General features: G+C 34.6%; 1 protein-coding gene across 3 annotated transcripts; it reads right to left on the reverse strand.

Annotated features, from left to right (window-relative positions):
- Positions 1-10,206: 10,206 nt before the first annotated feature.
- Positions 10,207-15,083, reverse strand: LOC113734569 (putative late blight resistance protein homolog R1A-3). Of its 3 annotated transcripts, none has more exons than XM_072082222.1 (3): positions 14,516-15,083; positions 11,100-14,443; positions 10,207-10,502 (listed from the first exon to the last, which is right to left on the reverse strand). In XM_072082222.1, exons 1-2 carry the CDS (start codon positions 14,590-14,592, stop codon positions 11,125-11,127), a joined length of 3,396 nt encoding a protein of 1,131 aa, XP_071938323.1. In that variant the 5' UTR covers positions 14,593-15,083; the 3' UTR covers positions 10,207-10,502; positions 11,100-11,124. The 3 variants fall into 3 exon arrangements, with proteins under 3 accessions (XP_071938323.1, XP_071938324.1, XP_027116962.1); XM_072082223.1 differs by having other exon boundaries at positions 11,100-14,177; positions 14,516-15,080; XM_027261161.2 differs by having other exon boundaries at positions 11,100-15,082.
- Positions 15,084-15,360: the final 277 nt, after the last annotated feature.

The following is a 15,360-nucleotide window of genomic DNA, read 5'->3' on the forward strand; positions in this document are numbered from 1 at the left end:
AAGAAATATGAAATAGCACCATACAAACCACTATTATCAATAATTGCAAACGATCAAAACAAGAAGAACTGAAAAAAATTGAAAACTATTTATAAAATGACATAAAGTAAAGGGTTAATTACATTTACCTCCCCTGAGGTTTGACCAAATAACGAATCAATCCCTGAGATTTGACCAAATAACAAAAAGGTCCATCAACCGTTAGTCTTTGCCGTTGACTGTTAGGGTTAATTACATTTACCCCCTTGATATTTGACCAAATAACGAATCGATCCCTAAAATTTGACCAAATAACAGATTCCTCCCCCACACTAACTTCTGTCACTTATATGTAACGGAAATAGCCAAAAATCTAAATAACCCTTATTGATTTCCATCAAATTTTTAAGGATTAATTACATCTATCTCCCTTGTGGTTTGACCAAACTACTTTTAAATCCCTGTGGTGTGGTAATATTACATGTACCTCCTTTTTAAATAATCTCGTCAAAGACACTTAAATAGAAGTAATAAAATATCATATTTACCCTCTTTGTAAAACTTGTAGTTAGAGAAAACTTACCGTTAAAAAATCGAAGGTGGTTTCAATAATAACGAATTAAACTAAGAGTTTATTACTTAAATAAAACAGTTTTTAACCAGTATAAAAGAAAAAAACCAAGCATGTAATAATCAAACTTGATAAAATATGCGCATAAAGGAACAAAAGAAAGAAAATGAAGAAAGAAGAAAAGCTTAGAAAACAAAAAAGAAATTAAAATGTGAAAAGCAAAGAAAGGAATGGAAAAAAAAAAGTAGAGTGAAAAAAGGAAACCGACAATTGAGCGATGAAAGAAAATTCATAGAAGCAATGTAAAGGTTCTCTCAATCCACCACAAAAATGAGACGGACATGATTTTCAAAAATGAGACCATTACCAGATTCTCAAATATCCTTTGACTACTTAATCAGCCATGACAAAGTGTTTTGTGTAGAAAAGCCTTCTGCTAGTTTGGTTTTACAATGGGTTACTAATAAATAGAGTAAAATGTCAATAGAAATCTGGTACTTCATTTATATAATATAGGAAAAGTATAAGGAGCTGGTACATTATGGAAAGAAAAAATGCGTACTACATTTTCAACCCTCTTATTCGCTAGAAATTTAATTTTACTTTATCTTTTAAATAAATTATTTTTTGAAAAAATAGGTACTTTGTTCATATAATTGGGAAAAGTCATAAAGCACTGGTATTTTATGGGATAATGGGTATTACCCCATGTAATCCAAAATTTGTCACACTATTTCACCAAATTACAAAATACGTGTATGGCAAATTTTGCATTACAAGGTCTATCAAAATTTACTCTGATTTTATCTGTTAAATAAATTAATAATTTGTTGGATTCAAAATTTTATCTGTTAACCAAAATTTTTTTCTGAAAACACAAAAATCGATAGGTCAAAAATTTGATGGAAATCAATAAGGTTTATTCAGACTTTTGGCTATTTCCGTTACATATAAGTGATAGAAGTTAGTGTGGGGGAGGAATCTGTTATTTGGTCCAATTTTAGGGATCGATTCATTATTTGATCAAATCTCAGGGGGTAAATGTAATTAACCCTAACAGTCAACGGCAAAGACTAACGGTTGAGGGACCTTTTTGTTATTTGGTCAAATCTCAGGGATCGATTCGTTATTTGGTCAAACCTCCGGGGAGGTAAATGTAATTAACCCTAAAGTAAATAGCAAAGGAATTAAAAAGCTAAAATACAATTCAAATAATACCAAAGACAACATCCAAATCACTAATATCCAGGGGAAGACAAACATTGATATTGACAATAATATAGTAATGCTTCATTTGTATTGGTTTGATCAAACCAAGTCCATCCATCAAGCTAGAAACCATCTCCAATGATCAAATAAGAATTATAATAAGAGTAAACTTAAAATGAAGAATCATAAAATGAAAATGATATCCGATTTGTTATTGGTGATGCTCAAAATACCCTTATTTTTCTAATGATTACATATATTTAGTGTATTGCAATATTAGTGAATAATGGAAGCAGTTATGAAATGAAAAGCTTTAAAATTAAGTAAATTTCATTTATGGTGACAATTGTAATTAGATAGATTTAGTGCATTCCAATAATTGATAATAATGATAGCAGTTATGGATTAATAGTTGGCACTTAAAAAATAAAAACATTGCAATATACAAAAAATTAACATTAAAATTGTTAATTAGCCACAATTCTCATTCCAATTGCATGATCACCAGAAAAACTAATACTAAAACCAAAAATATTGTTCTCATATGAAAAAAGTAGACTTGTTGGTTTTGCTTTGCATTGGATTGTGCTAAAAATATGAATAAAAGAAAAGGAAAATAGAAAAACTCCAACTATCTCTATTTATAAAATTTTAATTGTCAGAATGTATAAGTTAAAAAAAACTTTACGCGGTGGATTATTTATACTCCATTATTGACAAAAATAGAATTAGCATAATACAAAAAATTCAAATTACATGTATGTTTATTTTTCTAACTTAAGTATATTCTTGTTTATAAAAATTGTAACGATTGTGGTTTATATGCAATAAAATCATGAATATACAATAATTTTGGTAAAACATGATATATTATCAATATTTGATATGTTAGAGTTCAAACTATAAATCAAAAAATGTTTGGTTCATGATTCCAAATTATCAATAAATGTTTGGTTCATGATTTCAAATTCAATCCTAAGGGAGTCAACTACATTGGAATGTTTTCTCTCTTTTCATTTAATAAAATTTTTAAAAGTAACTAGCTTAAAAAATAAATAACATAAAAATATTATATTATGATGTCGATGATCAAAATTTCATAAAAATTTTTAGTATCTAAAGAATAATATATCATAAGATATTACAGGCAATTGAAAGTTGAAAAAAGTACAAAGCCACCAAAAATAAATAGAGAAATAGAGAAATAAGAGGAAATCAATCAATTTCGTTTGAAAGAAAAATGCATGATTGATTCTGCATGCTAATTCACTTTCATTAAAGTAAAGAGATTGGAGTTTTTATATTCATTTAGTAGTTGTGAACGTAGACTTGCCTTTCGTTTTAAAAGATTTTTGGATAAATTATACTTTAACCCCGTATAATTTAGTGCCTCTTCGTATAATCATTATACTGTCAAATGTACATAATTCCAATGCTTTGAAGTACAGCATCAAACTGATGGACATCGTCCTCGGCGATGGAATCAATTAGCTAAAACGTTAAAATTATTCTATTAAAAACCTAAAATGACTTCAATGACTAGGATTTGGAGATTTTGAATTCTAATCCTCCTTTCTCCTCTTCACTTCTTAAATCCCATCCCTTTCCTATTAAAAAAATTAAAAAAGATATATATAAATATAGGATAAATTATGCTTTTGTACCGAGAAATTTCTAAAATTATGATGAATTTAAAAAAAATTCTACAAATGGGGCATTTTGAGTATGAGATTCTATCCAAAGGGTCTTCGCATTCAGCAAATGCGAGCGAAGTCTCCTTAAATTTTCGACCAACGAAATCCAAAAAAAAAAAATTAAAAAAAAAACAAAAAGAAAACCAGACCTCGCATTTATGAAATGCGAGGTCAGTTACCTCGCATCTCTTAAATGCGAGGTCACTGAGATGCAAGGTCAGTGAAAAGAAACAGAGCATAGCCATATCTTTTTGCTGTTTCTGAGCAATAGAGCATAGCCACGTATTTGAAAGCCATTTGCCAAGTGAAAAGAAAATGTGCAGTGCAAATGGGACAAAAAACTGGTTGAGGAGTCCTGTTGAGGTAGTAAAAGTGGCAAATTGGGAGGGGGGGGGAGAGAGGCGCAGCTTGGCAGAAACGGGTTACAAACAGGGGTTGAAGCTCTACAATGGCGGAGAGCTTCCGACGAGAAAGATGTGAGGGATTCCATCTGCCGATCCTAGAAGCTGCAATTCTATTGTCTAGCTCAGCAAAAGAGAAGAGAGAGTGAGCTGAATGGAGAGAGTGAGCTCCAATTTCTGTCGGTTAGGAAACAGATTTGAATGCCTATTGTTTAGGTCTCTCTACGTTGATTGGTGTTTGTATAGCGTTGGAAGTGAATTCTTGGGTCATTTTTGTAGAAAGGCCAAAGAAGAAAAGTTGAGAAGAGAAGGATTCATCAGCGGATGTTCTGACAGAGCAAGTGGTTCAAGCCGAGGTTAAATTGAATCACCGCTTTTGGGGACATTTCAGAAATGTGAGGTACCTGAGCTTGCATCTTGCGAATGCGAGCTTGGTAAGTTCGCATTTGCCAAATGCGAGTTTCGTTGCTTTTTTTTTACTTTTTTTAAAAACTTCTCTCTTTTTTGATAAAACACTGACCTCGCATTTGTGAAATGCGAAGTCTTCGAACTCGCATTTCACAAATGCGAAGATCATACTCCTAGAACTAGCTTCAAAAATTAACCCCCTTGTAGAACAACTTTTATTTTTCATAACAATTTAAGAATTTGCTCCTTTTGTACCTGCATTCTCTCCTCCTAATGAAGCATTGACATTTCTTGGCCCGTATGGTTCAATAATAGGATCAAGTGGAGAACAAGAAGGCAATAAAATATTCAAGTGCATGTGAGGTGGCATATCAGACAAGCATTCTTCTTCATAAACAACAGGCGTGTCATAAATGGAACAAAAAAGAATTTTAATGGAATATCGAGTTAGTGATCTAACAGTTATTTCTGTCTTCTTTTTGTTTACTGAAATAGTAAGAAACACACACACTCATACAATTAGAACAAGCACGAGAGTTAATGGATAAATCGGCCCGATAAACAAGCAATCTAAGGAGGACCCACAGAGTAATCCGATCCAGCCAATTGGTGACAGGACGGACACCCCATGGACCTTAAACCCAGGATAAAAACCCCACGATTTTCTGACGTGGGATGGTGACCCAACTCCCTGTGCACACCCTCACCATATTCCTCACCATATTAAATGGTTTGGTTTTTACTGAAACAGCAGTTATTTCTGTCATTGAACTGGTCTTGTTGGGTATAGATTTATTAAGGAACATTAGATGCAGTAAAATTATTGAAGTCAGAAATCACATATAGATTGCTAATGTTAGCTGTGGTTGTGGTAGGGCTTATGGTGAAAGTCATGGCTTGCGTTGTGATTCCAATTTCAGGTGTTCATCTTTAAAAACTAATAGAGTATTTGTTCATTTCATGTCTCATAAGATATATCCACATCATTGGTTTTTTTTTATGCCACCTGGTACGGAAGTACATATAGAGATTTTCAATTGAATATCTTTAATATTGCTTCTTTTTTTTTTTTTTTATTGAGTTTTGCAAGGACAACTTGGGTGGAGAGGGGATCTTGAATGGGCTTTTTTTTTATTTGATACTCTACAAATTGGATAAATATGTGCCTATAAAAAATAGATATCTGGTATGATAAATGATGTAATTTCAGTTTGTTTCAACTACGACTTTGAAATATGAAACTCAAACTTGGGAATTCGACTAATTTCCCTAAACAACTTTACTATCAAAATAACCCAAATCTATTTAATATAGTAGCATTATATTAAACTTACAGATGCTTTTTTAAAAAAGTTCATTAAACAAAAATTCTATCCACAGCCGAGCCTTGTGCCCCAAGTATTACCATAAATACCACTCAAGTTTCAACTTAGACAATAATCGAAAAACTTCGAAGCATCACAATTGACAACTCTTCAAGTTAAAATGTTAGAAAAATAACTACAACTATGGAATATAGAATATGGCTTTGACACGAATAGATTCACTTTCCTCAAGAAAATTTGCTCCCATTGTGGCAATTTCTTCTAGGAATTACAAAGCCAAAATCTAGAATTTCCTTATAGTAATATAAAAAAATTCTCCCAAGAATGTTTAGAGAATTTTCCAAGTTGATTAGTAGAAGAAAAAAGAAAAATGAAAGAAAAAGTTAAAAAGTGAGCAAATGATGTCTACACCTTTTATTTATAATCTGAAAATTTGAAGTCTGAATCTATTAAGTTATTAAATTGTTAAATATCAATTTAATACATTTGAGTGTATATCACATTAAATGATAAGTGAATAGCTTATCACTTATTTTTTGGACCAAATTTTATCTAGAAAATTAAGTGCTAATTAATTAATTTAGATGTTCAACTGTTTGTTATCAAACACATCTGAATATATTAAGATATGAACTTATTAATTTTAAATACTGAATTGAGTTATCAAACAGGACCTTTGATTAAATTCCAACATGGAAAACATCACTAACTGTATTAGGGTCGAGGAAACATAATTTAATCAAAGGTTATTGATGTTTTACAATTTAGTTTAAAACATAAGGTGTCGTTTTGTATGTTTTGAAATTACGTGGGCTTTTCTGTGTATTAGGTATACCACATGGGGCTTTTTGTTTTTTGGTTTTTAACCCATTATATTATAAGCAATGTTTTGAAACTTGGACCGTTAATTGAACCGATGAGGTGTTCGGGTTAAACTTCAACTAGTTGAATTGGTTCAATCCTGGTTCAATGAACTTTTTAAAAAATAATTTATATATATATATATATGCACAAAATAAGGCATGCATTGGACTAATTTAAGATTTTATATGATGAAAATTTTAATATTTTCAAAGAACTTAGATTTTCACAAATAAATTTTTTAAATTATAAGTTGAAACAAATAAATTTAATCTCAATCTTAATTGAATTTACCAAAAATAATAATCTTAAATCCAATCCAAAAATACCACAATATTCTGAAATTATACAAAATTCACGTCTATGAGAATTAGACATTGTGAGTTTAAATTTTAATTTAAGTTTTTGATATTTAGATATTGCAACCTTAAAAAAAAAAAAGAAGCTTAGAGTTTGGAGGAAGTCAAGAAAATAGAAAATAGAAATACAAACTTGATAAGAGGCAAAAAATGAGAAGAAAGTGAGTGAATGTGGCATTTAATAATTAGTCTTTAGGGTTAAGGAAAACCTATTCTTTTTTTAAAAAATTTCAATTTAATAGACAAAAACAAAAAAACCGTCGGTTCAATGGTTCAATCTGATTCGCATGGTTCAATTCTGTTTTTAAGTATAATCAATCCAAAGCATGAATCGGACCAGAGATACGATCGATTCACGGTCTGACCAGAAATACAAACTTGATAAGAGGCAAAAAATGAGAAGAAAGTGAGTGAATGTGACATTTAATAATTAGTCTTTAGGGTTAAGGAAAACTATTCTTTTTTTAAAAAATTTCAATTTAATAGACAAAAACAAAAAAACCGTCGGTTCAATGGTTCAATCCGATTCGCATGGTTCAATTCTGTTTTTAAGTATAATCAATCCAAAGCATGAATCGGACCAGAGATACGATCGATTCACGGTCTGATCAATTGAACCGGCCGATCTGGTCTGATTTTTAAAACATTGATTATAAGGGTTGGTTGGAGGCATACGCTGGATCACGAATTTTAATCCGAGATACGCTGCATTGGGAGTCCAGAAGTTTTAAAATCGAATTTTACTTCATCATGCTGAATAGTTGTGCTAAAAATTCAAGTATGGAAGTCAGGTTCCTTGAAGAAGGATGTCTACTGACTTTTGAAATTGTGCCAGGAGCGGCCCGTTCCTTGCTTGGCTCAAAAAAAAAAAAAATTACATTAATCACCTCTCTGTGCCCCAACTGGCCAAAAAATGTTTTTCTTTTTTTAGGTGCTGAATTTCGAAAAATGTTTATACTTATCCTTGCTAATTTGTAAAAGTTCAACATATGTAGGTGCATTCATATACTAGCAATAATATCCAGGGCGTTTTTCGAAAGTTGTTCAGGAGCAACTTCAGACCAAATAAGACACGATCTATGCAAGTTGAGGCCATCTCCATCTCTTATGATGCAGGGATCTTCCTTAATTTCCCTCTCAAATTTTAGTGCAGCTAAAGGAGAAACAAATCTCACCTCCAAAGCTAGCAAGTACTTCTTTCCTGAAGGAGAAAGAAGTAACCAAGAAACTTTCTGGCTGCAATCAAGGCCAATCAGTAACCAAGAAACCACCAGGCTACACTCTGCAGAAGGTGGCTGACTTGATAACTGGGCATAGGTGGAATAGGCCTCTGATATACAGGCTTTTTAAGGAGAAAGAAGCAGAAGATATTAAGTATTCCAATTAGTGTGGTTGACAAAGAGGACAGAACTTTCTGGCAAGATAACAAGAATGGCGAATATACTGTGCAGTCAGGTTATAGAAGAATATGGAGTAAAAAGCAGAACAAAACAGAAGTAGAACAGCAAGAAGATAGCACAAGCTATACTAATCCCAAGTCTCCTGTATGGAAAGTGTTGTGGAAAGTGCCTGTCAAGCACAAATGAAAGTGTTTATGTGGAAGTGCTTAAGTGATGGACTACTTGTAAATGAACTCATATGGAGGAGAACGCTCAAGGGGACCCTACTATAAAGGTTGAGGGGAAAGGATGGAAACAGTGGAACACATAGTATTTGAATGTGTCAGAGCTAAAAAGATTTGGAAACTAGCTCCCATTCAATGGGATGGAATCAAGGAATCATCTGGCAACTTCAAAAAATGGTGGTCATTAGTTATTGAAGCAAGACACAGACTGCAGGGGATGGACCACATTGCACTCATAGTAACTACACATTTGGAAAGCAAGGAACGAGAGAATGTTTGAGGCCAAAGTAAAGGAACCTGTGAGAATCATTACTAAGGCCAGTAATGAATGGCTAGAGTTTCAGTATCAGAAGCACATCAGAAACAGAAATACCACAGCAACAAATCCGGAGCAGAGTACTAAGAGTTGCAGTTTCAAGGCAAAAAAAGAGACATGTACTGTTGGCTATGGTATAGCCGCCAAGGACGGAGGATGATGCTACACAGCAAGTTGGGGACTAAAAGAAAAGATGACAGGATGCAACATCCAACAGGAAGCTGAAGCTATACGTTATGCATTAATCAAAGCCTTGGAACAGGGATGGACTGCAATTACATTTGAAACAACCAGTAAAGAGCTGCTAAATCAACTGCAAGGGAATGCGAATAAGAACAATTGCTGGAAGACATACAAGTGCTGAGTATTTTGTTTCAAATGTGCTCCTTTTGTTTGGTAGGAATAGAAAATACGAATCTTAGCTACATAATTAGTGCTCAAGCTCTGAGCAGAAATCAAGATGTGGAATGGACTTATCCAGTTCCACAGTGCTAAGATGCACAAATTGTAAAGTGTCCTTGAGTTTTTACTTAGATTGTACATACTTTTGGCATAAGCAATACAACTTATCATTTCGAAAAAAAAAGTACTTTCCTGAAATTTACTCTTTTTTTTTTTCTGGCTGGGATCGTGAAGAAGAAAAATGTGATGTTCAAGAATTCAACCATTCAGCAAATTTAGCGAGAAAGAAAAGATCAACAAAGTAGTTGAGACGTTGTAATCATCAGAAATTCATGTCGGTTTAGAAAAAGCAAAGAAATTTCTTATTGATTACTTTGATTATTTTTTCACTGTTTCATCCTCCCTTTGTAGTTGAGAAGTGCCAGTTCGAGTTCGGTATCGTCCATCAAGAAAAAATTTATTCCTTTTCACTAGGTAAGACTCTTCTGCATGTTGGCCTAGTTACCTTAGTTAAAGAGAGAAAAAGAACAGAAGGGACAAAAGAAAGAACTTTTTGAAAAAAAAGACAGGTTTTTGTGGCACTGTTGAAATCATCAGAAAAAGACAGGTTTTTGAGACACACATTAGTTAAAAATCCCGGGTTCAAAACCATGAATGAGCAGTACACATCTTCAACCAATGCTACGATGGAGTACTACTCTATCCTGATGAAGCCATGCAACGCCTTTCGAGATCCCAATTCCAATTTCCACCTTTAAAGACCATGCTATGTTCTTGACTTAAACCTGTCTGTTTTGAGCAGAAAAGAGAAGATCATAGAGGTTTCCTTTTGACATGAATTTCCAAATTGTGCGGGGTCTCATTCTTTCAAGAATCATGAGCTCAAACATAAGTAGTTAAAGAATTGTGTCAAAATGATGGACTTTCAAACTCAAAAATTTTTAAAAAAAAATGAAAAAAGTTAACAGAGTTTCTTGACTGCAATTAACCAAACATTTTGCTGTAATACCTCGCAGTTGTCCCTATTTTCCCAGTCCCAATTCAGCAAATTCACACATGCATGAAAAGCTATCGCACGCGACAAATCAATAAATTCAGCAACTCAAAAATTACACAAAATACGTACACATATATTTTTCTTCCACTGTTTTCTTCTTCCATACCAACAGCAAAATATTTGATTAACCTTTATGCTGCCCAGACTGATAAAATGGTGCACGGTGTGCAAATACATTGATTCTTTCCACCATATCTTGAAAAGAAAAGAGCCATATCTTCCCACAAAAACGCCAAAGAAAACCAGGCCACACGGATAAGCAATTATAATCTCAAGAGGAAAAGTTATGTAAATCCCTGCCGATATCAATTAAGAAAAAAGAAAAAGAAGAGCAATAATTAGTTGTTTGTTCAATCAATATCATTAAAAAAAAAAGGAAAAAAAAAAGCAATCATTAGTTGTTTGTTCATCAATTTCAATGTCCTTACAGGCAACTGAGAGTAAAAAAGTACAAAGCCACCAAAATATAAATACATAAATAGAGAAATAAGAGGAAATCTATCAAATTCATTTATTACAAAAATGCATAATAGTTTCTGCAAGCTAATTATTGATAATGAAAAAAATTACTCCCTCCGTCCCGTTTTGTTAGTCTTGGTTTTTTTTTCACACAGATTAAGAAAGTGTAATTAATTTGGTTGGAAACATAAATTTAGATTAATAATTTCCTAAAATACCCTTATGCTAATCAATGTAGTCAATGTATTGGAAAAGCTCAATGTATTCAATGTAGTGGGTTAGTATTTAATAACAATGTATTAATAACAAGATATTGAATAAGGGTATTTTAGACAATTTGAAAGATTGCTACATTTCTTAATGGGAAAGTGGACTACAATTTGGGACAGACGAAAAAGGAAAACAAGACTAACAAAGTGGGACGGAGGGAGTACCTGATACTGCACCAGCTGATGCCCTTCAATATGTTTCATAAATGATCTTCAGATTCTCATTTCCATAACTTTTCTGTGCTTCTTCAATTTCCATTACCAAAGATTTGACATCATTCCTGCATCTCTCCATCTTAATTGTTTCAAGAGTTGATATACGCCCTAAACAAGCAGGCACCATTTCCAAATGTCTAATTTGGTCGAGTTTTAATTGCTGAAGGCACGGGAAGTAATCATCACTGTCAGGGTCTGTCTCTGTCCACTCCACAATGTCTAATTCGGACAAAGTCAAGACCCTGAGTTTAGGAAAACCTCCTTCCATCAGCTCCCATCTTTCGCCGTCCAATGTATAGCATCCTATTTTGAGGACCTCAAGATTGGGTAGTTGTTCAATCAATGACATTTCACTACAGGGAAGACCCAAACCGAAAAGAGACAACTTTTTCAAATTCATGGGAAAAGAAAGCTCAATATGACCCTGAGGACCAGAGCAGCAGCATACATCTAACTCTAAGGTGAGTGATTCTAGACATTCTAGTCGACTCATGTTCAACACTCCATTTCCAGTCTGACCATCGGAAATTGCAAGGCGGCGAATGTTGGGAATCCTTCTCAATAAGTTCTCTGCTTGATCAAAAGAAAGATACAGATCGCAGAGTGTGTCTAAATTGGGTAAAGTGGAGACGTTTTCAAGACCGTTGTCATTGGAAGAAAGAGGAAAAACAAAGCAGCCATCCCATACATGTACATGCCTCAACTTCTTCATGTTCCAGATGCTATCTGGCAATGAAACCGTCTCAGTAGATCTTAGACAAAAGGTTTCCAAATTTGAGAGCTTGGCTATAGACGGTGGAATGAATTTCATCTGCAGAGCTTTAAAGGCTAAGTACGTCAAACAAAGAAGTGATTCGATTTCAGTGGGAAGCTCCTTTATTTTTAGGTAAATGCCTTCTAACTTCAAAACCTTCAGATGTTTGTAGATGCAGAAAAGGAAGCAGATATTAAGCCAATGAGGATGTGCTGAAGTCTCATCATGGAATAGCTGAAGACTAACTAAATGTGGACAAAATAGCCTTGACTTTATAAAATCTTCTCGACTGGAGCAAATGGACAACCGAGGTGGGTTGGGATGCTCATTAAATGTCGAAAGCTCATCATATCCTCGCAGAACCTGAAGAAAATTCTTTGCCTTTGCCTCTGTCTTACAGAACTCAAGTATCAGATCGTGAATGTAACAAGTTTTGACTCCACCAATGGATTTGCTTTCACTTACCATAACTAAGTTTCGACCAATAAGATCCATCAGATATTCTTCTGCAATGACCTCTGATCTCTTTCCTTCAATTTTTTTCACAAACCCTTCTGCAATCCAGAGACGCATCAAATTCTTGGCACCAATTTTTTCATCTTCTCGAAATGCAGCAAAATACAAGAAGCATGCCTTCAAGTGATATGGTAAATGCTCATAACTGAGCTCCAACGACTTCTTGCACTGGTCTGTACCAGACACCATGGTTAAAGTTAAACTTTTAGCAAATTCTTCCCAAACCCAAATATCATGCTCTATAGTTGCTAGGACTCCAGCTACAACAACAAGTGCAAGTGGCAATCCCCTGCACTTTTCGGCTATCTCCATTCCCAACCCATGCAATGCTTGAGGACAATCTTCTTTTCCAAATACCTTCTTCTGCAGTAATTCAAAACTTTCTTTCTCACTGAGCGGGCGAAGATAGTGAGGTTTCCCCCCATATTCAACCTGTGAAGCCACATTAGAAGATCGACTCGTGAAGATGATTCTACTTCTATTCATTTCATCTGGGAATGAATATCTCAACTCATTCCATGCCCTAAAGTCCCAGATATCATCAAGAACAACAAGATACCTATTCCTCTTCAGCTTTTGATAGAGCTTTTGAAGCAAGTCATCTTCATTCAAGTCATCCATCCTAGAGTGTTTTCCATCAGAGCACAAAATTTGTGTTAACAAGCTTTTCTTGTTATATTCTTGAGAAACAGTACACCAAAGGCGAATGTGGAAGTTATAGATAATTGAATTATCATTGTAAACCTTTTTGGCTAAAGTTGTTTTACCAAGCCCAGCCATTCCCACAATGGGAACAATTTCCACCTGTTCTGTTCCGCTTACAAGTCGTTCAATTACTTTTTCTGCCTCATCATCAAGACCAACCATGACTTCATGGGCTATTGGCATTTTTCCTTTCGATGGCATGTGCCTGGAAGGCTTGCAAACATGTTGTACACTTAAGCTATGAGAGGAATTAGGAAGACTCTCTATAGTGCTTGAGCCACTGATCTGATCCTTAAAATGCTTAAGATTGATGTTGGTATTGGCCAGCATATCACAAAAATCAAGAACCACGGTGGATTCTAAGAAGCTAACTTCTCCTTCTATCACTCTGTTCAGAGTGGGCGAGAGTATTATAATCCCTGCCTCACTAAGGAAAGCTCCAATTTTTTCATTTTGTTCATCCATTTTCTCCTGATGCTCCCTTAAAATGCTTCTCAAGAATCTCAGTCCAGCATAGAGCATGTGCATTTCATCTTTCATAGAATCCATAAAACTTAAACTGTAGCATAACAGCTCCCAGAGACAACTTATAAGAGAATCATTGAAGTTGTTCAATATCTGCTTATCATGCACCATTGGTGTATGTAATGATGCTGAGCAGTATGAAGCTCTAAGCACTTCCATATAAGTCTCATAGACATGAAAATCAACAGCTCTGATCTTCTGTTGTTGATCATATATCATGGAGTAGAACTGAGGATTGTGCATTTCCTCAGCATCATCCCAATAAGAGCACATGTAAGAGAGGCGTGCTGCGTTCAAAGCCACCACTTCAAAGTGCGCCAATAGCGAGGCAGGAATATCTGCAGTTCCTCGCATTTTGGCAAAGGGAATGAAGCTTTTCAAGAATGTCAGCTTTGCTTCAAGGGCTTGGACTTGAGCACTCAAAGCAGCAGAAATAGACGATTCACTAATGTTCCGATCCATATAGCCATTCGTCAAATCTGCTAGATTTTGGAGGATGAGGTCTATGAATTCCAACAGTTCATCACCTGTCATACAAGAATTTGATTGCAATGACCTGCTGCTTGCCAAAGCAAAGTAAATTTGGATGATCTCTTGCTTAAGTAATTTGATCTGTTTCTCAATTTCGAGGAACACTCCATATTTGTCCGTTTCTGATCTAAGGGAAGGAGAGTGAATATCCTCCTCATATTCGTGAAAGGTATCTTCGATGCAAGATAAGAAAGATGGAATACTCACCTTCTTCACAATATTTTCAGATTTCAAGTACAAATCATTGCTTTGGCTCCACTTTCTAGCACACATAAGAAATGTTTTGAGAAATTTCATGTGTTTGATTGAACCACGAACATCGTAAGGAACATACCTGTCTCGGAATCTGTTTAGAAGCAACTCTAGATCAAGGAAGACACGATCGCTGCTGCAAGTGGAGGCCATCTCCATCTCTTATGCAGGGATTTTCGTCAATTTCACTCTCGAATTCTAAGAGAGAAACAAATCTCACTAAGTGCAGAGCTAGCAAAGTATTTCTTTCCTGAAAATTACTTATTTGTTTCTGCTGAGAAGGTGAAGAAGAGTATTGAGATAATCAACCATTCTTTTTTTTTTTTTTTTGGTCAAAAAGATAATCAACCATTCAACTAGGTGGAATTGGCAGCAACGTGGACCCCAACTATGATAATCAATTATTCAACTAGGTGGAATTGGAGCTAGGCACGTATTGGGTTAAATTGGCTTCACCCAAAATCCAAATTTATCTTGAACTAATTACAAATGAAAATTGATAAAATTAGTTGACTCTGTCATCAACATTCATAAAAGCCTATGTTTTAGTCGCGTTGATTCACAATAACGGTAGTGATTAGGGGGATTTAAGACACTTTGATGATTCTATTGTCCAAAGCAAGAGCGGTCTGGCCGGAGGGCTAATTACTTAGAATATTGTAAAAAAAAAAAAAAAATCGGAGCTGATAGGAGCCTGATATCAAATTATTGGTGCCGGACTGCTGACACAATTTATTTATTTTTTTTAAAAAGATCAGTGTCAGCCCGACGGCCAGTCAAAAGTTTTTCTTTTCTGCCAGTCTGGCAGCCAGTAAATTACTACTCAAGACAAAGTAGAAAAATGATAGGAATCTATAGTTGGCAGCTTGAAACGAGGAGGGAGAGGGTAATCCTCTATTTCGGGTGTGAAGGGGGGAAGCAGGTTTC

Source organism: Coffea arabica, chromosome 3c (genome assembly GCF_036785885.1).
Source record: "Coffea arabica cultivar ET-39 chromosome 3c, Coffea Arabica ET-39 HiFi, whole genome shotgun sequence".
NCBI lineage: Eukaryota > Viridiplantae > Streptophyta > Magnoliopsida > Gentianales > Rubiaceae > Coffea > Coffea arabica.